This window comes from Clupea harengus, chromosome 9 (assembly GCF_900700415.2).
Source record: "Clupea harengus chromosome 9, Ch_v2.0.2, whole genome shotgun sequence".
In the NCBI taxonomy this organism is placed as follows: domain Eukaryota; kingdom Metazoa; phylum Chordata; class Actinopteri; order Clupeiformes; family Clupeidae; genus Clupea; species Clupea harengus.
In genome coordinates, this window is record NC_045160.1 from 937,442 (window position 1) to 963,151 (window position 25,710).

The 25,710-nt window shown below is 45.0% G+C and overlaps 1 protein-coding gene across 10 annotated transcripts in view; it reads right to left on the bottom strand.

The window, feature by feature from the left end:
- tenm4 (teneurin transmembrane protein 4) overlaps positions 1 to 25,710 on the bottom strand; it is a 174,837-nt gene that overhangs the window by 95,783 nt on the left and 53,344 nt on the right. For 5 of the 10 annotated variants that reach the window (XM_031572990.2, XM_031572989.2, XM_031572988.2 and 2 more), the window contains exons 4-8: positions 19,029 to 19,241; positions 7,743 to 7,992; positions 5,379 to 5,453; positions 4,946 to 5,044; positions 3,326 to 3,561 (exon numbers count right to left, since the gene is read on the bottom strand). In XM_031572990.2, the coding sequence (XP_031428850.1) occupies positions 3,326 to 3,561; positions 4,946 to 5,044; positions 5,379 to 5,453; positions 7,743 to 7,992; positions 19,029 to 19,241 (873 nt within the window). The remainder of the gene's footprint in view (positions 1 to 3,325; positions 3,562 to 4,945; positions 5,045 to 5,378; positions 5,454 to 7,742; positions 7,993 to 19,028; positions 19,242 to 25,710) is intronic. The other 5 variants (XM_042708659.1, XM_031572996.2, XM_012830933.3 and 2 more) reach the window with 3 other exon arrangements.

Here is a 25,710-nt window from a genome sequence, read left to right on the forward strand (position 1 = left end):
AGAGCTTACTGGTGAGGAGAGAGTGATTTGGCTTCGAATAGGGCACTGCTGAGACTCTTGTTTATTCCATTGTTTGTTACCAGGGCATTAACGATTTGATTATCTTACAGTATTTAAGTCTAAGGAAGTGAAACAAATAAATTGTGGGGGGCACTTTGTTAGGGAACTTGTGAGAGGCAAGAGGCATACTGGATCCCTGTGATCCCTGGAACCTTATTGTTTATCTTGTCAACTAAAGCGCCTATCTACACAAACACACAGTTTTACATAATCGCCTTTTCACACAAAACACACAAATGCTTAAGTACACACACACGCATATAAAAACACACTGACTGCAATGCTAAGAGAGACCCTGGTGATAATCACCTGTGCTTTTGACATTACAGTGTGAAAAGGAAGGTTTTCAATGGCTACTCTGCTATTGTAATCAGTGGAGGACACTTCATTCTCTGCTCGCCATGATTCCCCTCTGCCTTTGTTTTTATTGTTAATGCTATGTCATTGCCAAGGTAACATCCACGTCCACACGCGGACTGGCAATCCATGTGTTCTCTTGGGAATACAAAAACATGTGATCAGCACATGAAAAGCTCTCCAGAATCTCCTTACACTGCAATATCAGACAGCCTCCACCCAGATCACATGAGAGACTTCCAATCACAGTCCATGTGAGAGAGCAGTATTTACAAGGATGGCCAGACACTCTTTGAATTCCTTTCTGCGGTGTCGGGACAGTGCCTTTTCATTTCTCCCTGAGCAGTAAGTCAATGGCAAGGGAATCAATCAATTAACCAATGACTTCAGTTAGGTCCTTAGGTCAATATTCACGCCTGAGGCCCCACTGGGCCTATTGGCAGAGGTGAAGATCAAAGAGTGCTTGTACATGCCAAAAGATAGTGGCAGCTTGGGACAGAATGGGGTCACAACTGAAGTGGCATTAATGTCATAAAACTGAAATATGTGAGAAAAACATGGGTGTCTGTATATCACCATGTCCTCTACAACCACCATCAAACCATTGGAGCCATTCAGCAACAATAATGGTCCCTGTGAAATGTAAAACACCACTAAAACTTCACTACATGTCTTTTTCTGTTTCTGTATCTTTTTTCCCATTTGGGTGCTTTGTTCTTGGCCCGATGACACTAGCAAGAGATTTGTTTTTCAAAGTAATTACTCTGGTTAATTAAAGGTTATTATAATTATTCCTATAGTGCCAGCTATTCAACTCTGATGACTCCCTGAGGCAAGTGTAAAAGTGTTAAAACAAGTAAACACCCTTACATACCGAATCCATAACTGCAGAGAGTGAGGTCTCGCAACACCCACATAGTTTGCAGCAGTTTAGTATCGACACCAAAGTAAGGGATGTAGACTAGTGTAACTAGTGGGCTATCTTGTCAGTGAGGAAAGAGAGAGTGACGTCTGGTGAAGAGGTGTTCTGAGGGGCGGGAGGCAATCTCGCCAGCCCTCCTTGGAGTGCAAGAGGAGCGAGCGAAACACAGGGGGACGTTGATGACCTCCAGAAGGGGCACGCTTAATGAACACCCCAACGGCGGTGCCCACCGCGGCGAAAATGGCACCGTTTGGGCGACACGCCATTCTCCTCCTTACCCCTGCTGTCCCTCTCGAGTGTGCCATTTCGCTCGAAAGGGGAGAGGAGCGTGCCGAAAAGTCAAAACATCTGTCACAGGGTCTAATTGGGTTCATTAGACGACGCAGTCGGAGTTTCCAATTACGGACCAAGATAATTAATTGCACTTGAAATTAAATATATTTTCTCATCAGATTTTAATTAAAAACACGAGCCCTTGTTCGTGATTGTAAAATCTAGATCGCCGGGTGAGGCGAGGTTTTGCTTCTCTCTCTCTCTCTCTCTCGACATGTTTACTTCAGGTGCCAAGGGGAGATGGTCTGATTTCTTTTTTGGGAGGAGGTAATTACATGAAGAGATTAGGACACGTCGGCCTAGTAGGCTATCAGTCTCCCCTGGCGAGGTCAAAGATGGTGGGGGTATTTCGAGCGAAACTAGACCGCAAACTGCTCCACTGCATTTCCATGCCCCAAGTTTAAGTACAGTTCCGGGCAGATCATCCCTGATATGCCAGTGCAGCGTCACGTTTCTCCCATCACTGATGTTAACTGGCAGATCATCCCTGATATGCCAATGCAGCGCCACGTTTTTCACGTCACTGATGTTAACGGCTGCCAGCAGATTACAACTCCAGCCTCAAAACAATCTAATCATTGTTAAGCCAGAGGGGAGGGATATATATTCCTAATACAGCTACAATGCATTTTTTTCTGTCCTGTATATTTATAACTGTCTTGTGATGCCTTGGTGAAGCCATTTATCTCTCTGATGGAGACATCTCCAAGGAATTGGAGAAAATAAATGACTTTCACCTTTCATGTTTTCTGGCTCCATAAAATCTAATTTTTATTCCTGGTTTCTGCACGAGATTAAATTTAATGATGTATCCATTTATATGTTAAACAGGTATACTATATTGTCAACTGCACTGCCAAAAGCATATGATAAAGTTCAGTGCATGTGGCGGAACCACAGTCAGGATTGCCTGATTTGATTTTCACAAAAAAGCAAAATATCTTTATTTGTGGTGCATTTTGAAGCTAGCTCAAGGGCAGGATCTTGTTTTCATCCAGTGTAATGCAAAACGTTTGCATCCCAAAGAATCACAGCAGAAGATTCACCCTTAACGAAGTATCAAATCATATAATTATGTCTATGCGAGATGTGAGCTCTCCAAATGGATCGTATGGATCAACATTGGCTGCTGGTTAACAGGAAGAACCGACCACAAAACAACATGGATCAGCAAAATAACAGACAAATAAGTAATGCACATCCCTTTCAATCCTCTTCTATAGTTTTTGCAGGCCTTTAGATATAGATAAGATTGATGGTCAACCCAGCTCCATCCGCCACAGATGGACAGGTCCATTCTCTGGTCTCATCCGAACACATGCATAAGTCACACTTCCATACGCATGAAATCATATATTCACATTTCAATTAGAAATCCCATCACAGACCTGCCCCTCGCCAAATGACACAAGACGACCGAACAAAGCCATTGGGGGAGGGAGAGCGACAGATAAGATGAAGAGAAATAATAGAAAAGGAAAGAGACATAGATAAAAACAGAAATAGAGAACAGAGAATAAAGAATTGGACACAGACAGAGAGGGGGGGAATGGGAGGGAGTTAGAGACAAAGAGTGAAAGAGAGAGAGCGAGAGAGAGAGAGAGAGGGAAAGTAAGAGAAGGCCACAGAAAAGAGTTTCTGAAGGTAACTGACCGATGAAGTAGGCCAGCAGAAAGACTAGGGTGACGGAGATGAGGATGGCGCTGAGGGCAGCACATTTCCAGTTGCAGTGCTTGTAGGGCTTCTTCAGGCTGAAGGCTGGCCGGGAGAAGGTGTTGCGCGGCAGCGGGCGCGGCGGGGGCGAGTAGACGGTGCTGGAGGTCAGAGGGTAGCCCGGCGATGTTGTGCAGTACATTGGCGAGGTTCCGCCGGGTTTGAAGAGAAAGTGCCTACGGACAAGAAGAGAGAGAGGAAAAAAGACATAACCCAAGGCTTCCTCCGAGCTCTAGTTTGTTTATTTATTATTATTTTGTGTGTGTGTGTGTGTGTGTGTGTGTGTGTGTGTGTGTGTGTGTGTGTGTGTTCCTTCTCATTTGTAATACAGAGAGTGCATAGTCCCTTCCACTGTTCAGTAATGCTGGCTCTAAGCACTTTTTTGAAAAAAAAAAAAAAAAAAGGAATCTGTTGCCATAGACACCCTTTCTGCTGGCTAACTGAAAACACTCCAGCAGGGTGGGTTGGCGCTATCACAAATCTTGAATCAATATCAAATTTAATTTACAGCACTAGTGGCCGCAGCAGATCCCTGTTAATTTGAGGCTGTGCTGTTAGTTGTAGGGGAGTGAAAAGGCCAGATATTTATAGCAAATGCATGTGTTAAAGGGGCAATTATTCACCCTTGAAGGATTAGGCAGGCCTTAAAAGAATAGTCTGCTGGGCTTTAAAGAACATTGCCCTATAGTTCTGACATGTGCAAGACTCAGGGACATCACTAGATGATATGGTTAGGGGGGCTAAGTCATCACTTGCACTCCAGATGCTTACTATTTTAGCTGACGGGGAGGTAACGTTGAAGTTTTGGGATGACACAGAGGGTTGCAGTTAGGTGATGGTATCAATTCTAAGCAGAGAGTAATCTATATTAATAAGCGGTAGAGGTCATACTCCTTGCAGAGCGTGTTGCACAGACAAATGGCAACACTAACCTTCCCATTGTTCCTTGTGCCTATCCTGTATTATTGGAAATGCAATAGTGCAATCACTGATCTTTTTTTTTTACGGCAATGATAACTGATAGCTTAGACATACTAATAGCTTTGATAGTGAAGTACATTTATTTGGGGCAGTTAGACACTACTTTTAAGGTAGCTAAAAAAAAAATAGGCCTAACCATGCCCTTAGCAAGACTTCTTTAAGATGGTATATATATTAGGAAAAGCTGTTAAAAACCATGTTTTTCTGTCACCTCTGGAGACCTGACATGTTGTCTTGGGGGCATGATAGCACAGACACCCCGATGTCACAATGATTGGTGTCACAGAATGTGTTAAATCTCATTAAGACAGCATTTCTGCACATGGGGGTGGGGTAGGGGGTGGGGTTAGTGTGGCAACAAGAGGAGCAGTAGAGAAAGGAACAACATGGTGATCAGGTAGCGCTACAGGAACAAAATAAAACAAGAAGAATCACTATGCACTGGTGGGACGAGGACGGGGCCGCGTAGAACATGACAACGAGAAGGCGGGCATGCGGCATGGCAAAGCAGAGCTTGAGTGGGTATGCACGACAGGGGGGGGGGGCTTTCCCGGCGGGAGAGGGGGGCGTGAGACCTACCCGTCACCGAAAGCGCCGTCGTGGCGCGCCGCCGCCAGAATGTCCATCTCAATCAAGTTGTCCTGCAAAGTCTCAAGGAATGTCTGCTTTGCAATGTTTCTACATACAGATGGAGACATGGAGATGGAGCGTCGAGTGAGTCATGCGTGCGAAGGGAAAGGGGGGACAGAGATGTAGACACTGACAATAAACACCACCACCACCACCACCACCACCAGAGACAAACAGACCACAACACAAAACATCACAGCACACACACTCACACACACGGCCACTGGAGAAAGAAACATATTATGGGCAACGACACCCAAAAAGCCAGAGAGAGAGAGAAAAGAAAACCCCCTTATGGAAAAAGAGACTAGAGAGTTAAGAGACCAAACGGTGGAAACCTCCCCTTCTCCTGCTCCCCCGCGCGGGTCAGTCGCTCCCCTACCTGGTACTGTAAGAGCCCTGCCCATCTCTGCATGCGTCTTGCTCTTCTCTGATAAACATTAGAGTATTCTGGCTCCTTCAGGGGTGGTGGTTGGACAAAAACAATGCAGTTGGATTTTTATTTACACAGTTCAGTTTCAAGGAGGCTTTGGCAAGTGCAAGAGAACACAGCAAACACATTACAAGCACTTGTGCTTATAGAAAAACATGACAGTTAAGATTCTACATCATATATTTCTTTTAAGCGACAAAATATTCCAAAGGCTGTATAGTGTACTGTACACGCTTTATGGATTTGGCTTCTGATGGAAGTCATAAATATCTTGAAGCATATTGTTGGCTATAAATATTCAGAGGCTAGTCTCCCCAGACAAACTTCGGCGTGCCAATTTGTGCGAGGCGCAAGAGCCCGACTGCAGTGAGCGGCCCCTTAGTCTCCCCCACGAGAGCGCAGCTCCATAAGGGAAGGCAGACATAATGCAGTGAGAGAGGGATGGACCGCCAACATGCAAACAGGCAGGCTGAACATGTTGGATTGGACAAGAGAAAAGGCTTGATTTTTCTGCTCCTGTTTCACGATGAATAAATAAAAAAATACATTTTTAAATCCTGTCGCGGAGGAATAGCATGCATCTGACACACTCAAACAAAAGAATGTTGTTTAACAAGGACCAGTATTACAATTTTAAAAACGACGGGAGAGATGTCTTGCAGCGCATCGAAGGGTTATGGAAGACTAGCAGAGAGAGAGAAAGAGAGAGAGAGAGCAGGGGAGGGGAGGGAAACCATAGGAAGCTCCTCTCTTGGTTTATCTCCCAAGACGCTCAGAGAGGGCCCACACTCCCAGAGATTTAGCTGCTTCATCCCACTCCACAGTCCACATGAAAGGGAGGAAAGGGCCATTATAAGGCTATTAACCGACCAAATGACAGGCCAGGTGTCGGCGCCCGGGTGGAAATTCCTAATGGCTCCACTCTTGTCAGAAGAATTGAAATAATAGATGTGGTTTTTTTTGGTCAGAGGCGGGCAGACAGAGCTGATTTATACGGGTTCGATTTGGACTCCCCCTCCTGCTTTGAATTCTCCTCACTCCGCCATCTGTTTTGCGCCAGCACTGGGAATACCTGGGAGAGATTAACTTCGAAAAGGGGGGGTGGAGGGGTTGCACAATGTTTAATCAGTCATTATGCCACCGTGCAATTCTCCACAAACTGAAATTAACGTTCATTTTCCCGTTGAATGGACCGTCACACAATGCTGGTCGTCCTGACAAACCAGACAGCCAGACTTTACTGTGGCTGTCACAACCACCTGCCAAGCTAATGCCGCATCTCCCTTGTCAGTTTAGGTCCCAAACCAAAACAAATGATGGGCCACTAAAAACATACACTATATACACTACATACACAAAGTCTGTTTCAAACAACATAAACATAGCCAAGCAGGCAATCTTCACGGCAGATAACATGAACCTTGATACTGACTTTCTCCAAGGACTCTTTTCACTGCAGCAAAATGCTGGCAATCTGCACATTAGTGGGGCTTTAGCAGACTTCCCCGCGGGCATGACAGCGCTGATTTCCCTGAGCAAGATGAAGAGCCGTCTCAGAGATGCAAAGTTAACGCAGCCCTACAGCAAGAACAACACTTGACTGATACCCTTCAAACGAGGGCTTCGGACTGCGAGCTGCGCTGGCAAATTGAACAGCAGCGGATTGATGGGAAATAAATAAAACCCTCTGAGAAAGCCTGGAGCGGGGGGGGGGGGGGGAGGAGGAGGAAGAGGAGTGTGGGCTGGCCCTTTCAGGTATATGAGCTCTGCTCAGTTGTGCCGGCTCGACTGCAATCTCACGGAAGAAGTGAAATCTAACCCCGGAGGCCACACGCGTTGTCAAAATCACGGGCTTTTCCAGATGAGCCTGAAAACAATCCTTTTCTCTTGTTTCACAGCGGTTCATGTTTCAAGTGCATGTTGACCGGCACGTCTGTCGAGTCGTCCTCAACACTTATCCTAACAGGCAAACGAGCTGACACAACTCAGGCACTGGGGAAGTGCGAGAGACAGGTCTACACTGAAAAGATTATTTCTGGCTCCTAGGAGGAACTTTACTCCAGTACATTTGCCCTAAGAAAACAGATTCAGAAAAACAGATTTTCAACCCCCTCTGCATTCCAGGCAACAAAACAGAATGCTTTCTTGCCACTCAGATAGCATTTGATGCCAGCGCAAATGCAGCATGCTATCAGAGCCGACACAAAAGGAGTACGATGAGGGCATACCTGGCACAATATTTGGCTTTTAAAAAAAAAAAAAGGAAAGGAAAACGCTTCAGAATCTCACAAATAGTTGGCGAGGCGGTCTTACCTTGTCTCCAGGGGAATGTTGCTGTTGAGCAGCCAGTTGTCCTGCGCACTGCCCGAATCCTGGGTACTGGCAGGGCCCTCTGGGGGCACCGAGCTGTCGGTGGGGGCAGGGCTGGCGTTACTGCGCGGCGTGTAGTTGTCCCGGTTCAGGGAGTTGACGGAGGTGGCATGGTGCTGCAGACTGGGTGAGTGGGAGTGGGACAAGGGGACGGGCGGCGTCCGCAGGCGGGAGTGATTCTGGAAAGTGACGTCTGAGGGGAGAGAAAGAGGGAATGTTCAGTTAGACGAAATCTAAACAAAGAGAAATTAAATGTGAAAAACATGACATGAGAGATAATTTATCATTAATCATTTGTGGATAATATTTGGGGTTTTTGCATAAAGCCTATTTAGTCCTAAAAATTTCTAAGAGGATTTAACATCTACAGAATAACTGATGTTGGTTTCTTGACATGCAGAGCATTTGGCTAGGACGGCTTTAGTATGCAAACTCAGAACAAAATCATAGAAGGCACTGACACATTGTTAGCATTAAAGTGTCTGTGTGAAAGTGTCAGTGTGTCAGTGTATCTTTGTGTGTGCGTGTGTGTGTGTGTGTGTGTGTGTGTATCTTTGTGTGTGTGTGTGTGTGTGTGTGTGTGTGTGTGTGTGTGTGTGTGTGTGTGTATCTTTGTGTGTGTGTGTGTGTGTGTGTGTGTGTGTGTGTGTATGTGTGTGTGTAAGTGTGCATCTCTTCCAGTGTATGCCTTCTCTTTTGTCTCATGGTCCTGATAGAATCAGGAAGATTAGCTATGAATGCGTTAGCGCACAAACTCAAATCGCTGGCCTTACAATAAACACTCAAGCTGACATCTACTGCAACTTGCTTCCTATCGCTCTATGGCACACAAAAACAGACACTAACTAGACAGAGTGACAGGATGGGAGAGACAGAAAGATAGAGAGACAAAGGGAGCAATGGAAACTGAGAGAGGAAAGAGAGAGAGGAGGACAAGAAAGGGACAGGGACAAACAGTGACAGAAAAGTGTGAACATAGAGAGAGAGAGAGAGAGAGACAGTAAGAGCACTATGCAGAAAGATATTCTGCTACTCTGCCCTGCCCTACTCTGTCAGCACTTGGCTAAATGCTTTCTGTTGCCTCTTGGTGGAAAAAAAATATTCCTGAATGGGATGTGTCACTTCTGGCAGGTATATTCTCACAAACAGCAATAGCTATCTGCCCTAGTGACAATCTGTCATTATCAGCCATATAGAATTACTGCAGTCAGCCTGCTTTGAAATTCACTCCCCAAGATCAAGCGCTGTTGCCGAGCGTTGTTAGAGGCCTTCTCCGCCGAGTGAATTTCTTCTTTGCACTGTTCTCCCTTCTGTATTTTAGACTTCAGCTGTCACTTTGCGTCATGGGATTGCGCAGGCATCAGACACGAGATATGAAGGATCAGATTGTACCCAGTGGTCTTGGCGCACAAATCTGATACTCCCGGCTCAACGCAAGATAAAGAGCCAGTGTCCTCGCTCCCTCCATATCCATTCATTTCCATATCTGCCTACCCATTAATCAATCAATGAGCTCCCTGCCTGTGTGCCTTGCATAGACGAAGTGGCTCCCGCTTTATGCCCCCCCCCCCCCAAACCCCCCCCCTACTCCAGCCCCACTACACACACACACACTTTATTTCACAGGTAGCCACAGCAATAAATTGCCTATTTACAGAAAGCGTGTGAAGCAACAGCCACACAGATCCTGAGGTGTCAAACTATGTGCTCGCATTTACGCGCTCCTATTCCATGCGTACCTCTTAGCAACTGCGGTGACATGACAATTCCAGTAAGGGTAATTCTCTCTCCTTAATACGACGGCAGACCTCAATCACAACACAAGTCCCCCCTCCTTTTCTCGCTAAATCGAAGGTCAACAACAAAGAAAGCATGCAACACAACAGCAAACCGTGTTAGAATAAGGTCAGGCCCAATAAGACCTTCATCATGAAGCAGTGAAACTAAAATGACAGCTTGTTCCAAGCAATACTGCTGTTCTTTCTTCCAAAGCATTGTACATGGTTGGGCATGGACACAGTGTGTTAGGTAACCACTATAAAACAGGACAATTTCCATAGGTATGCAAGGGTGGATATTACTTTCACAACTAGTATGAAAAGAAACTTCACCTCACTTGTCCTTGTACAGTTTCTCGAGAAGAGTACAATCTACAGAGTACAACCGCACATCCAGTCACTAGTGGGGAATGAGAGTTGATAAATCTTCCACTGGCTGTTAGCGGATGATAATTTCCACCTACATACACAACCTGGACTTTCCTCAATTACAGTGCACTTAACACTCCATTACATGTACTTAAGTATTTTTATTCCAGGGTGAGAGTTAAAGTGAAGCATAGTCTGTTGTTCATTCAAGGTAAGTTAACGATGACATTTGAAATTATGTTATTAAAGTTACCATTACTCATGGAACCACTATCTCTGTAGGGCCTATGGTATTGTGGTGCGTATAAATGTATAACATATAGGCCTATAATATTGGATTTACCTTGATATTACTAACTATAACTTTATATAACGTGACATTAATGTAGTGTTTGCTCTGTTTGTTTCACTTCTGGAGAGGCTAGCCTATACATCAATTATATATTATATATTGATATGATATATTGGCCTACAAGATTAGGTTATATAGGCCAGCCTAGAATTTGTTATTATTTGGAAAGTGATTTAGTAGTTCAATGTGCAGACGACTATGTTATGTTGTGTTTCTTGATGTGCAATGTCCACATCTGAATATAATACATATGCCTAAATATCATCATATGATTCATGAAGTTACTCACTAGTTGATTAGCTATTTTATGAGATACATTTTTATTCTTACTCAAGTAAGTGTTTTGATGGGCACTTTTACTTCTACTTGAGTCACTATTATTATGATAAAGCATCAATTATTTTACTTGAGTACAGAATTTGCGTTTCTGACTAACAGAGGTGGGTAGAGCAAACGGTCACGGTCACCATAGGATGTGCTCCTGCACAGAATTCAGGCTGCTTTTTGATTCCCTTTCGAGTGCCAGCACTGGATCAATTGTCAGGCCCTGGTGACAGATGGTTCAGTGCAAAAGGCGCTTTCGCCAACAACCCTGTCCTCATGATTACTCCGAGCCCCAGAGAACCCGATGAAGCAGACAACCGCGATGACCATGAGTGACGGAGAGAGGGAGAGACACCCTTTCTATCAATTCACTTTCTTTTGGCGACTATAATGAACAATCCCTGACACGACTGACCTTTTATCAATTATAGATAGACGGACATGAAAGATGCCTTCCAGAAGTCGAACTTTACATTTTTATTTTTTTTAAATACAATGATGAAAATTGAAAGGTAAAGTTACAAAGACATTGAGAGTTTGAGTCTTTCACAATGTTCTTGTTCATTTTATACACTTGTCTATTTAATTAATTCCTTGCGGTTGCGAGGTTCGAGCTTCATGCATCTCAAGTACTCTTGTGAGTACGGTTTTCAGGACACGTCCGCACCCACCCAGGTCTCCTGTTCTGTGGTGGCAACAGCAGCAGCAGCAGCAGCAACAACAACCGAGAAAGCGCTGATGCAGGGTCCAAGGGCAAGGGCTTTTTCTTTATTCGAAAAGCACACAGCCAGAGGAGATGCTAGAGACAGAGTCCTTGAGACAATCAGCCTGGCCTCCCGTCACAAGAACAGAAGCAATGATTCAGCAAGAGTGATTCACCATAATCAAAAAAATAAAAAGAAGGTAAAAGATGGCCGATCGATCTGGTTCGTGCACAACACTTTGAAAGCAGGCCCGGAAGATTACTGTGCATTCGTTAGAAAGAGAGGATGGGTGTGGCTAAAATGTAAAATTTGACACAAACCAATTGTTTTCCAAATAATGGTGTTTTTGAAAAGTTTTACTGAAAGTTCAGGTTGCTTCCAGAAATATCAATAGAAATACTGACATGGGTCACAGCCATAGCCATAATTCAATACAGAAGTCTAAACATTTTATTTTCCTTGTTTACAATCTATCCTCCAAAAATCCCCTTCCTCATATCCAATGGCTTTGGCAAACATATTAAAGAACATCTCCTCTTCAGCTCAATATTTGAAGGCGTCAATCGGCCATTAAGGTTGTCTAAAGGCAATCTCCAAGGAAAATCAGGTTCCCTTGGCCGTCTTAGTTAACCAATGGGAGATACCGATCCATCAAACTCTAACACAAAATTGATTCATATCCATGAATAATTGAACAGTTAGAACATGGATCAGTAAAGAAGCTACCGTCTGGTAACGTTTTTGCAGATTTCCAAAGAGACGCACGTTAACGTATGCGAAAGAGTGTGTGTCTGTCTGTGTTTTGATGCAATCCACTACTGAAGATGTGTGTGTTCACTATGATGCCAAGCGTGGCTGCAGTTTGTGGTGCAGAGAAAAAGCCTTGTTCACACTCACACCTGATGTAGTGGAGGGCTACAGCATACCCTGGACAGCACATCAAAGCACCCAGGGGTGAGTAGCTCGATATGGAATTAATCAAAAGCCCTCCACCAGCTAGACAGATCATTAAAAAATGTTGCCCACCGCCACCAATTCCCCCCTCTGCCACCAATTCCCCCCTCCTCTCTGTGGTGCTAAAAATAGGGCTAGCTACACAAACATCACCTCTGAGTGGCATTTGTCTATATGAACACCAAGACCTTTGTGGAGACATGGGGCTCTGGGGTTCTCACTTTCCCTGCTCTGTCTCCTGAACAGTTGGAGGTGTTTTTGCTATCTATTAGAAAGACCTGAGGAGGGAAAACCATGTGGGACTACCAGCTGTCTTCACAGGATTCATTTGAAAGGTAACACAGCAAACAAGGGCTAAGGCTCACAGCTATGTGCTCAGCAGTGGGGATGCTACTGCTATCGTTGCAACAAGGCAGCGGCAACAAGAGCCTTGTTAGAATCAATGAGTCTTCAGTCTGTCTTATAGTGCCATGTCGGATTAAGAGCAGTCAATCAAATAAAAGCAATAGATTGGAGGCTGAACGGTACTTTGTCAGAGATATTGTCTCTGAGGGACTTAGTAACAGAAATGAGTTGAAATGAACCATTGGATACAGACTGCCAAGAGCAATTTCCTTTTTTTCCAGCCACACTTTCCTGCTACCAGCTTGTCAGTGTGAAGACTGGGTGTGGGAATCAAGTTGTTCTCTAAAATGGCAGTATGTTGCAATTTTTGTCTTGAAGAGGCAGAGGACACATTTTTCCTCCAGAAGAAATGTCCATGGTAGCCTTGACAGGTACTGTCTTCGTAAAATGCTCGAGTAGGCAACATTGCATCGGTGACAATGCCCTTTATAAGTGAGTGACTGGAGTAAACCCCTGATCACTGATGTCTTGCTTCGGGAGCAGAGCCACCTTAGGGAGGCAGCTTGGACTGAAGAACACAGCACAGCAAGAGTGAATGCACACTGACACTGAGCCCCAACTCCGAGTCTAAAGATCTGTACGCTTCCAATGTGATGAAAAATAGCACCACGTGCTGCTCATTAAGTTGCTCCGCAGGCAGGAAAACTCTCATCTCTCAGATGTCTCGAGCGTGGATCGCATTCGGGGATGACCTCCTTTCAACCACATTTTCCTGCCTCGTTCCGACAGGGAGCGTGATTAGGCAGTTTCAGTGGAGCCTGACTTATCTGAATACAGAGGCACAGCGGTGGCAGCAGAGTCCCTGAGTCGCCTGTTTTTTTTCTTCTTCTTCTTTTCTCACCAAGCCTTCTTTAACCTAAGAAGTTCCATTCTTGCTTGGTCAGCTGCGAAGGTGGGGGTGTTGTTCTTGCCCTTTCACCACAGATCCATACTACATTAGTAGCCACTGGTGGCCCAGGCCACATGCTGATGCGTATTAAAAGATGCTAACACTAAGGAGTCTGGGGGGGGGGCAGAGTAAAGAGGGGGGGTGCAGTGTTTAAGATCTGGGGCTCAGCGGGGTGTCTCCTCTCACACTGGCATCCTCCCCGCGATGAAGGGGGGGCCCTGAGAGAAAGCTGGGGGCCATGGTGGAACACATGCTCCACAAAAGAGGCCGCAGGCTTCAGCGAGCAGACTCATCAGTCGCATGGGAACTGAGGGGAGGGAGGGGGGTAGGCCCGGGTGGTGTGGAGTAAAAGGGGGGGGGCGGGGGGGTTCCTCTTTTGAAAGTGGAGCGGATGGGGGGTGGGGCTGGGGAGCAAGCAAACAAACAGCATGTTTGTGGCATCCCTGGAAGCGCAGATGAGTGGGAGAAAACAAAAATACAGCTGAAAGCTTTAAAGATTAAAAATAGAAATTAATACCTTTCTAAGGGCATCAGTTTCACTACTTTTTCAGGGTAGCAAATATATTGAGTGCCAATTAATTAGGAGGAGTGCAGTGCTCCCTCTGGTGAATTATGAGCCTGCGCATCCCGCCTTATTGATGCATACAGTGTACAAACAAAGCCCTTATTTACAGCATGCAAACTTTCAAGAGGAAGCATACTGTACTTCCAGTGTACCTTTGAGTCGCGCAGATTAAGTTTCAAACTTTCTGTTCTATGGAGAAACCAACCTCATCCTGGCCATGGTCCTCAAATGTAATTTCTCAGCTGCAGTCTGAGAAGTGTGCCATGCCTGGCTGTGACAGGTTCAGTGCACAGGGATCTGTGGCCTTTTCACTCAGGTTTATACTCCACTCAGTGCTGCACATCTACATAGCCGCGTGTAGAAGTTAATACAAAAAAAGCTGCGTGCAGAAAATCCCCATTTTCCATACCTCGGTTGAGAAGCGCACTTCATTTTCTTGCCCTTCCTTCTGTGCTCACTCACGCTTTCCTTCTCCCCACCTCTCTTGCTCTCCTTCCTTCTTTTCTTTCCCTCTCTCTCTCTCACTCCTTCCCCCTCGCTCCATCCCTCTCCCTCTCGCTGCATTTTGTCACATCAAGAATGTTCAGGCGCGGATTAAGGGAGCAGAGGAGAACCCTGTCACAACACCGTCAAAATGCCTTAATGTACTCATTTAATTTCCTGACACAGTGAGAAGGGAGGTGGGGATCCGGCCGGCGGTGGGAAACTTGACAGGTAATTGCATGAACCATAAAGTGCCACTGGGGACTGCTAAAGTAAGAAAATGCTAGTAACGCTCTACGAAGGGAATATGAAGGACCCTGTCCAGCACATATACAAATATACAAAAATGTAGGCACCGAGAGAGAAAAAATTGTTTAAGTGGAGAGAGGGCTCAGAATATGGATGCGTTAATTACTCTACTTAACCACTCAGATGTGCTATTGAGCCCTGGAGACCACATAGAAGAAGTAGAAAAAAAGTAGAAAAAATGTAAACTGAAGATCTAAAAGTATGGGAATATTAATTACTGTTCTTCACCACTCGTCAGCCTCAGTCTGCTACAAAGATAAATAAACCCATTCATTAAAATTAAGGACTGACATTAAAAGCCACATCCTGAGAACCTCTTCTTACAAAAAAATGGTCATTTGGAGGGCAGACACTTAAGCTGAATTTTGACTGGAGGAGTTCAGACAGCCTGAGAAGCATACGAGCTGCACTTCAAATCAAACACTATGGGTGGAGCCTGTCTGATGGAGATCATTTCCAAACACTGTTAATGACTTAAGAATATAATAATCAAGTGCCTTGTATTATTAATTACCTTATATGATTCATGTACAGGAACATGACGTTTCTGTGTTTCTGCGTGTGTGTAACTTAGAATATTAGGTGCCACTTAGTCTGCATATCTACAAGAGCATGTTTAGACCAGAAGTGATAAGCTTCTTCCGACCTTGCAAAACTTCCATCCTTGCCTCGGACGTCAGAGATCCACCACGTGGTTATCCCTGCTGAACGCTAAACTTCTGTCTATATAAACCTTGTGCGATGTGTTTATCATTGCTTCACTTTCAGCCTTGTGCTGGGAGTGAGCCCGATTGCAATTGTTGTTGTTTGTCTGATAAATATACTTATATGCAGCTCCGGAGTCCTGAGGTAACTAGGGTGAATTTTCACCTAACACTGTCTCTAAGCAGTAGCAGGAGAGATCTGCTGATCTGCAAAGGCAGCAGTCAGCCTCTGCACCTGACTAGGCGGTTTAAGTGAATAAACAATAGCGTTTTAACGTATTCTCACTGTAATTGGACTCTTGTCCTGTCAAAGGCTTGAGAAACATAGTGGCCAAACGGCAATGACTTTTTAAAATTTGTATATTGTCATTTAAAAAAGGAAAGGAATCTTTCAGAGAGACAAGCATTTGCATAATCTCTCTCTGTTTACATAATGTTCCCAAAAATAATCAGAGGTGCTTGTTTCTGCTGTGTGAAAAGTCTGGGAGGCTGCGGTCATGGCTGGAGCGTTCACTGAGAGGAGAAAGGGGAGAGAGGGGGAAATGGAAAGAGAGAGACAGAAGGAGAGTATGAGTGAGGGGGAGAGAGGGACAGACTGAGAGAGAGACAGAGTGAAAGTGTGAGTGAGATAGAGGGGAAGAGAGAGAGAGAGAGACAAAGAGAGAGGGAGAGTTTTTCTGTCTGTGTTCAGAAGTGAGAGAGGAGGGCACAGAGGGTGTCGCTCTCAGCTTCCCTCAGAGCCGCCTGCACAGCAATATAACACAGCCCCTGGCAACATGCCCCCGTCCAATACTTTATTAATAGGACCAATCAGGCCAGACAAAATCAGCTCGCTATCTCGCTGCAGCAGCGTTACCACAATGCCCTGTCCTACGCCAGCCTGGTGAAACCTCATGTCGTCTCGCATGGCTGTCCTGTCCTGACAGGATCCTGCGGAACCCTCCGGGTTTAGCCCGAGGGCCATTCCATCTACTAATGCAAATCTGGAGGCTTTTGTTTGTGTCGGTGAGGAGGCCTATAAGCCCTCCAAAACCGTCACGCTGAGGTGTCAGTGCCGGGTGACCAGGTGCCTTTGCAGTGGAGGGACTGGGGGTGGGGGGGTTTGCTGTGGGATTAGACCAGAGTTGGCTGAAGTGGTGACTGCCATAGACTGCTGGAGCACTTTAGAATTTTGATGTAATTGCTGCCTAGTTAAGTTGATGTAACTCCTGCCTTTGGGTGGTTCAGTTGCAAAGCCTAATCTATTATTAAAAAGCTCTTTTTTTCCACTCTCTGCGGACCCCATGCAATAGGCTGGAAGCTAGCCCTGTTTGAAAGGCTGTAATGTTCAAATATCACGTTTGGAAAATAAAATCTGCATGCATATTTCACTTTCTGATTATGCATAGTGCTTGGGAGCAATAAATGGTGTGCTGTTCCTTTCCAAAAATAACACCAACAACAATATAAAAACCAAAGACCACATCCAATAAAAAGGTTCTCAGGGATATACTATTTAATAATTTAAACCAGAGTGCAGCTTCTAACCCCCGTTTTACTGTAACTGAAAAATGAACATAAGAAACCTCCCTTATGACAATTCTCTCTATCAGTATTTCAGCCATCAAAGAAATCCCATGGAGGAAAGCAAACCACCAGTGTTTTTCCTTCCTTCCTTCCTACATGAGAGAATCTTATGCACAATTCTACGTTGATTTCCATTATAATAGGGCCACTGCTACTGTGTGAAAGAGACAAATCAGGATAAATAAGCAAACTCTGCAGGTCACTTTGCTCGGTTCAGAAAAGGTCAATACTACAATGGCACAATTAGCACCCACGTCCCTGCCAAGAATTTTGATTTAGATTAACAGTTCATTAGTGTAGGCACAGTGACAGGTCGGATTGATCCACTCTGGGCTTCCAGAACAGGACTGCATTGTCTGGGACGGCTCTGTAGGTCAGCTCATCCTGCATAACTCTACACTGGTATAACTCCACTCTGCTATTTGTTGCAACACATTAGCCATTTTGGTGCACTGATGATTTAACAAAATGAGAAATATAATTTATTAAAAAGCCAGTTTCCCCCCGCAGCCAGCTAACCTTTTGGTTATTACAGTACAAAGGCGCCGGATGACAAAAGGGATGCTTTGACCCCGTTGATAGGTTCAAGTAATGAGTATTTAATGAAAGCTCCAAGAGAATATTGCCACTTAACTGTGGACTTGACAATTAGCCTCTATTAGATTATTATAAAGTAAGCTCAGCGGTACTAAATGCAAAATGGCGTGTGTGTGTGTGGTTGTGTGTGTGTGTGTGTGTGTGTGTGTGTGTGTGTGTGTGTGTGTGCGTGTGTGTGTGCATGTGTGTGTGTGTGTGTGTGTGTGTGTGTGTGTGTGTGTGTGTGTGTGTGCATGTGTGTGTGTGTGTGTGTGTGTGTGTGTGTGTGTGTGTGTTTGTGTGTGTGTGTGTGTGTGTGTTTGTGTGTGTGTGTGTAGGATATAACACTGAAACAGCAGGGACAGTCTTCTTTCTAAATTCTGATGACTCAGGATAAAATTAGGCATGACAGCAGGCAGAGGGAGTGAGGGAGTAAAGAGGGAGGGGTTGAGCGAGAGAGAAAGTAAAAGCTCAGAGAGAGAGAGAGAGAGAGAGTGAGTGAGAGAGAGAGTGAGTGAGAGAAACAGAGAGAGCTGTGCACAACCAAAGCTGGAACGTTGAGCAAACAATAGTAGAACACCACACGAGGCCAAGTCATGAACAATTAGAAGAATAAGATGATATCTGGATAAAGCTTCCACAGACATCTTGAGCTAATCTGGGCCTCACTGCCTTCCATTCACATTAAGGGTATGGTCTATCTAACATTCCTCTGTAAGCTACCACAGAAAATTGGCTGTCAAGTTGTGTGTCATTTGACATGCTCCAGGGTAGCATCTTCATTTCTAGTCAAACACGTGTAATTATTCACATACTAAGGTGAAAGGTTTACTAAATATTTCAACAGAGAGAAATGTTTGCCTTGAGAAGTAAGTTTGTACTGCTGCAATCGTCTAATACAATACATTCAGAGTTCACCTCTGAGTCATTGTTGGAAGCATATGAAAACCTCCAAGGACATTCAGTTTCTCACACAAAACTCCACAAATCCATCTCCTGTATCTCTCATTTTGTCAGCCTCCCAACATACACCAGCTCTGAAAGTTCAGGTCTCTGGATAAGAAAAAAACCTGGGGCTTTTCTAAAAGAAGTTGAAATGAAAATAAAAATATCTTAATTTTTTCATCTGGTAAACACAGAGAGGCGAAGCTCAGATTAGCCCTGGGCTAACTCCTAAGCGTTACAAAGAAACGCAACCTAGCAACAGAGGAGCCTTGTAGCCATCAGCAATAGTTTGAAGACCAAACTCACCGTCAGCGGCAGCAGGAGCATAGAGGGTCCCTGAGCCAGTTTTAACTAAGAATGAATTGGGGCCAAACTCATCTTCCGACTCAGAGTCCTGGGCTGGCTGAGCCACACTGTTACCTAGCAACCTTCCATGGCTCTCATTGGCTGCATGGGAAGGGGGAGGGAATGGGGACTCGACAGGGGAGGAGGAGGCTGAGGAGCAATGCAGAGGCGGACCTGTGGACCACAGAACAGAGCAGAACAGAACACATGGTGGGGGGGGAGACAGAGAATGCTCACACATGTCCCAGGCAGAAACAGAAACAGAAACAGAAACAGAAACAGAAGCAACATGGAGCCCACAGTGGGGAAACTCAAAACATGCACGACTTCACTCTGATCTGCAGGAAGAAGCAGAGCGATGCCAAACAACAAAGTAATCTGTCTTTCTTTGGTGATGGTAGAGGAGATTTTTTTTTACTCCTACTCGTTTTTTATTTTATTTTTTAAATCCCCTTTTTGCTATCTGCATTTGAAAGCAGGCATGGGGTGAAATTTTAATATGGTGTGAATTTAGCCAACCTTTCGGGGGAGAAATTGCATTTTGAATACCAGTAATTGAAAAAGACAGAGAACTTTGTGGATAAAGCAGATTGCATAGGAAAAAAAGCAACGTTACGAAATGAGCACAGACAAATAGCATTGAATCAACAACCTGGAGAAGGAAAAACAAAACAAATGAAAACAAGCACCTAAGAAACAAACAGCTACAGTGGAGAGACAATGCTGTGATGAAGAGAACAATATGGAGAGAGTGAATGTTCTGAAGTCTGAATGTTCTGAAGTCTGACGCTTTCTTTTCCAAAGACAGTGACTTTAATTAAGCACTGGCGATCACATGGCATGTTCACTTCCTGGACCCACACAGATCACCTACTCCTGCTTGAGATGTTACACACTGGCACGTTTCCTAGAGTCTGTCGGAGCCAGATAATGTAGGCAACAATAAAAAAAAAAAACACTTCAAAATCACTGCCGCTAGACACCGAGAAGCAGGCCTGCATCCTCTAAATGAAAACAACCCGGATAGACTCCCCACACAAAGCTCTGGCTTAATAATAGTGATAATCATGAAAAATAAAACACCAACCAGCCAAAACATTGTTTTCTGCGAACCTCAGCCTATATTTGTCTTCCATGCCGTGGTGTAATTAATAGGGTTTGTGCAGCGACGGATGCAGTCTCCCTCTTTCTCTCTTTTCTGATGGTTTCCCATTCAAATTGCACATTTAAGGCTCATTGTGTCCTGTCTTCATCTTGTCATGGGGAGTTAAATCTCTGCAGTGCACCTAATAATGTGTGATTAACATTTGCTGCAGCAGGCCCCCGTCTCGCGTTCAAGATGGAGTGCTTAAGTGATACGACTGCGGAGAGAGCAACGATCAGTCTAGCCAATGAAGCCCTCTCTCTCACACCCACACACTGACAGGCACACATACAAACACACACACACACACACACACACACACACACACACACACACACACAGATACAAACACTCACACAGAACCCACACCCCACACGTCTTCATGCTGGAGAAAAGCCTTCAGTCTAGCCAACAGCCACTCCCTCCCTGGCTCACTCACATTCACACACACAGGCACACATACAGACACACATACAGGCACACACACACACACACACACACACACACACACACACACACACACACACACACACACACACACACACACACAAGCAGGCAAGGACACACACACACACAGTCATGCAAGGACACACACACACACGCAAGGACACACACACGCAAGGACACACACGTGCACATCTTCCAAGATTAGGAGGAGCCATTATTCTAGCCAGTTTTCCCATTTTCCCCACACCTGCATGGACCCATGCCTGTACACACACACACTGCACACAAAAACACACAAAAAAAACTGCCTGCACCTCAAGCAGGAAGAAAAAAAACAAAGTCATCAACTAAGACAGGAATGTTTTTTTCATCCTAATGCTTTTAAATATAATGGATGCCATTATCCCAGCGGTGTGCCTACACACAGCCTGCTGATTCGGTGACAATTAAGAAACAATTAGCGTAATTAACATTAGCACACAGCAAAACACGGCTAGCTCATTCCACCCCATATCTGGCTCGGTGATGTAGTTCATGTCTTACAACACCCCTTCTTACTGCCCACCATTAATCATGATGAGTGGAGCATGGCAGAGTAGCCTAGCCGCGGAGAAGCTAGACACGGTTTAAAATGCCGCCGGCTCGGCTGTCTGTGTTTATGTGGATGAGAGCCTGTGCCAGTGTGGCTGCCTTCATGACAACCTCTGGGAAGATATGCCAGACCAGAGAGAAACTGCAAGCCGAAGCTGTCATAGGTGTCAAGTCAGTAATTAGGACATGCAAGATAACAACGGTGAATTGTGTTTCCCAAATAAGCGAAATATCCCTATTCCTTTGATGATGTTGGATAAGTTGGCCTACTTGTCCGTATCTGTGAAAATACACACAATAAACACAGTAATGTGTGTGCACTGTAGGGCCAACCATGGTTAGGATTTAGCTTCATCAAGCAGGCTTTTCGTATGTGTAGAAATGTGTTTGTATCAAGTCAGCATGTGAAAGTAGATTGAGGGTAAGCCCTGAGAGTAGCAAGGGAGAGAGAGAGGCTATGGACTGTAAAACCCACTAAAGGGAAGGAGGCCTGTTGGCCACCAGGGGCCACAGAAAGCCTAATGCTAATACTGTTGCCTCTGTTTTAATGAGGAGCCGTGGAGATGCACACTCTAGTTAATACAAGCTGAAGGGCATCAAGCTCCTCAACAACCTGAAGGTGAATTAGATCGAAAAAATGAAATTAAAGTACACCACCTTCAAATTTGTCTTGCAATTTATATACACAATTGCTTTCAGTGGTATTACACTCACAAATGAAATATTACCTTAAATCATTTTTTTTCTCTCTCAGCATTGCAGAGAGGAGAGAGAAAGAGGAAGTCCTCTAAAAGTAATCAAAGTCAGAGTCGGGGGTGTATCCAGCCAATGCAATTTGTCTTGCAGACAAAGTTTTTACCGAGCTGTGTGTTCGTCCGCGTTTAATTAATGCCGGCTTACACAATTTGCTTTCAGTCCCGTCCCACCGTCCCTGCCCCTCTCGGAGCATTTGAAAAAGGCACGCCAGGAGGTCTGCCCAGCCTGTGGTCAGCCCCGGGTGCAGAGCGTAGGCTTCCCAGGGCCCGCCAAGGTTGACTGCCTTCTCTTTTTCTGCAGTGTGTAACCCGGGAGCTTTAGTTAGGAGTCCTCGGACCATGCGCTCCTCTTTCAGCTTCTGACAGGCTCTCTCCCGAGACATGCTCTTTCAGCCTTGCTGATGATTCCCCCCAACAACCACACACACACACCCACACACCCACCCACACACACACACACACACACACACACACACACACAAACACATACACACACACAGCACCCTCACCTCCACCAAAACAGTAGCCAACCGACCAACACCCACCAGAGTCCTTAATGTACTCACGAGCAGACTAATTACATGATCCATGATCCCAGCGAACACATGGGTGCCTGTGCGTTGCAGTAGCAGGTAGTTGTGTTCAAAAAAATGACTGCTGTTGCTATGGTTATTCACTGTGTCAAACCAACCCCCCACCAAAACAATTCATCCGTCTGACCCCCCCACCACCACCTTCCTATCCCCACCTCCCGAGAGACCCGGCCCAAACACGGTGAGCTGTTTGCGAGGGCAATTGGTACAAACGGCTACAGGGGGGCCAGCTGCCATCCCAGACGAAGGCAACTCTCCTATTACACGGGTTCGGCCTCCTAGCTGGGGGCCCTGTTAGTGCAGACGGCCTCGCCGCATTCCCGAAAACAACTTAATGATGGAGAGGGCCATTTGAAGACAACGTGCGTGTGCCACAGCATGAGGCCTCCCCTCCTCCCCGATCCCTCTGACGGAAGGATAATGCAATAAGCTGTGGCTCATGACGTGATGAATAACGCCTCGATCAATGGCGCTTTCAACTAGTAATGCCCACCTCATGGAAGACTCTGGAAGGACTCAATAAATTATGTCACTCCAATCAATTTGCCTGCTCTGTGTGCGTGTGTGAGAGAGAGAAAGAGCGTATGAGTGTGTGTGTGCGATGACTCAGTGTTGATTGCTCTCTCTCCCTTCCTACACTTGAGCATTACAGCAGGATATGGGGGTGGGGGGGGGGGTGGACTTACAAACTCAGAAAATATATCTTGGACTGGGGCAATAATCTTAATGAGGCCGGGTCAAAGGAAGTGTGTGGAAGACTAAATCGTTTTCACAACACGCCCTACAAGCAACCATTAGTCAGACTGAAAGCAGTCATCTGCACGGCACAACATTAACCTGACCCGGGTTAAGCTGAACGGCCCCTGAGCGTGGTGTCTGATCCAATCTTACCTGCGGTGGAACATCTGCTCTCCGTCTTCATCAGACACAGCGGCTGAACAGCTCTAGGAACTGAATCCGCAATCTCAGCGTTGGGAGTATGCTCTCATTTGTCCGGTGACAGCGTATGACACAAGCAATGTTAAGGTCAAGGGTTCAAGTTCTGGGTAAGCACTGCCTCGGTAGAGCATTTCCTGAAGGAAATGCATGTTGTTGAACATGGCTGAGAGCATAGTTTGAACCATTTTCAACAGTTCATAGCCGTTCAGATTTGAACAGTTTAACAGCTCCGATTTTTTAAAGGATGTATATATTTTTTTTATTTCAGACTAAAAAAAAATGCAAGGAAGAAAAAAAGGTGGGCTGGAAATTAAATATCAGTGGTAAAAAATCAATGTATAAATGAAAGACTGGAAGTTTCAATTACCTTGTGGCAAGTCAGTTGAAGTTGTCAGTTGAACCCATTACCCAGATGTCAGTAAATGAACAGAGGTAAGGACAGTGTAGGAGATAGCTCCCCTAAGCGCAGCAGCAAATAAGCCCTCACAGTGTGTCAGAATACACAATACCACCCAGGGTGTGTGTGGGGGGTTGTTCCTTTCACACTCAACCATTTCAAGACTGCTTCTGACAGTTCAACAGAAATTGGTTTCTGAGCCCTGTGCACATATGTAGGGAAAGAGTCAGGGAAATAACCATATAAGTGAAGACTCAAACATTTCACTATAAATGGATCCACCATAGCAACACTAAAAGACAGTGGTTGGGCAAAAAAGCCTATTGAGGATCCCATCATTTCGATTCAGCCAGCACTCAGCAAAAAAAGGATGGCGAGATAAGCTTAAACTATTCCCATCTCCAATGTAATCAAGTTATGCATGCAAAACGGTGCCGATAAGAAAGAAAGCTATCTGTTCTACCTCTTTCCCAGCCCAACCACTGAAACAACAGCCAAATATTTTCTTAAGCCGGGGTAAATAAGCCCACATTCCCTCTTTCTCGCTCTCCTTCTTCGCACCAGCGCCAGTCAGAGGTGAGAGGAAAGCGTGACTTCACGTTGACGACAAGCATTATCTATTTGTTCAAGGAGGCTGCCCGAGGCAGCATCTAAAAAAAGGTGGTTTTAGAGGAAGGGAAGATAAACATTCAGTCAATGAATAAATGTCTTTGTGGCAAACCTCTAAAGGTAGTATGGCATTTATGGCTAAAGATGGGGATAGAAGTGAAACAACTGCTGATGATGCATAATGGGACGAGACCGTCTGGCTTCAGAATTGAACAGACTTCAATTGAACAACATGAACAGAAATGATAGTGAAATTAAAACTAGATTAGGAGTCTTTAGAGTTTTAGGATTCACATTACATAATTCTGAAAAAATAAATATGCTGGTGGCTTCCTTAGAATCGTGGGTGGAATAGTAGCATGGTGATAAAGGCCCTCTTCATCAAATGCAATCTCTGCATTCATTTACATGGTCAGGCATTGGGATGCAGTGCCACTCCCAGATATCAGTATGGTGTTCACAGCTAAAAATCAGTGGTCAAACAGAGCGGAGACAGTTGGTAACAAAAATATCTTAGGGTCATGGAAGCGAGGAGTTTCAAAGACCATCAACTTTAAACAGACTGTTTTCAGAAAGTTGCTTCAGTCTTACATGTCATGATCCCAGACTGAACCATTCGACTGCTCCTTCCGCTATCTAGTGTTGCCCTTGGCCCGGATTTGCCATCAAAGGCCACAGTTCAGCAAAACTAAAGCTAACTGTCCCTGTGTGCGACAGACATCTGTCTCCCATGCAAAATGCTGGTGTCTAAGACTGGCCACAGGCTGCAGCGTGGAGAGACTCTGTGTGAGTGTCAAAATAATCTCTTTAAGTGCAGGTTCAGCATGATTTTATTCATACCCCTTACATCTCAACCTGCTCTGCCAGATCACCATTTGGGCCGGATCTAAATTGGCTAAACACTCAAACATTCAAAGTCACAACTTTTCTCCATCTTTGAGACTTATGACAATGCTTATGTGAGTATTTCTTTCTGGTAGGCTCTGAGAGTGAAGAATGATGCATACTATGACATCAAAACCGGCATTTCTGGTGGTAAGAAAAATACTCTGCAGAGGGTACCTTCGTCATCTTTCCTAGATAGAGAAAACCTTGTGGAATCCATACAAGCCTAAAAGATGCAAAGCATGCAACCGCACACCTAGGGAGGAAGTCTGAAAATGGCCTC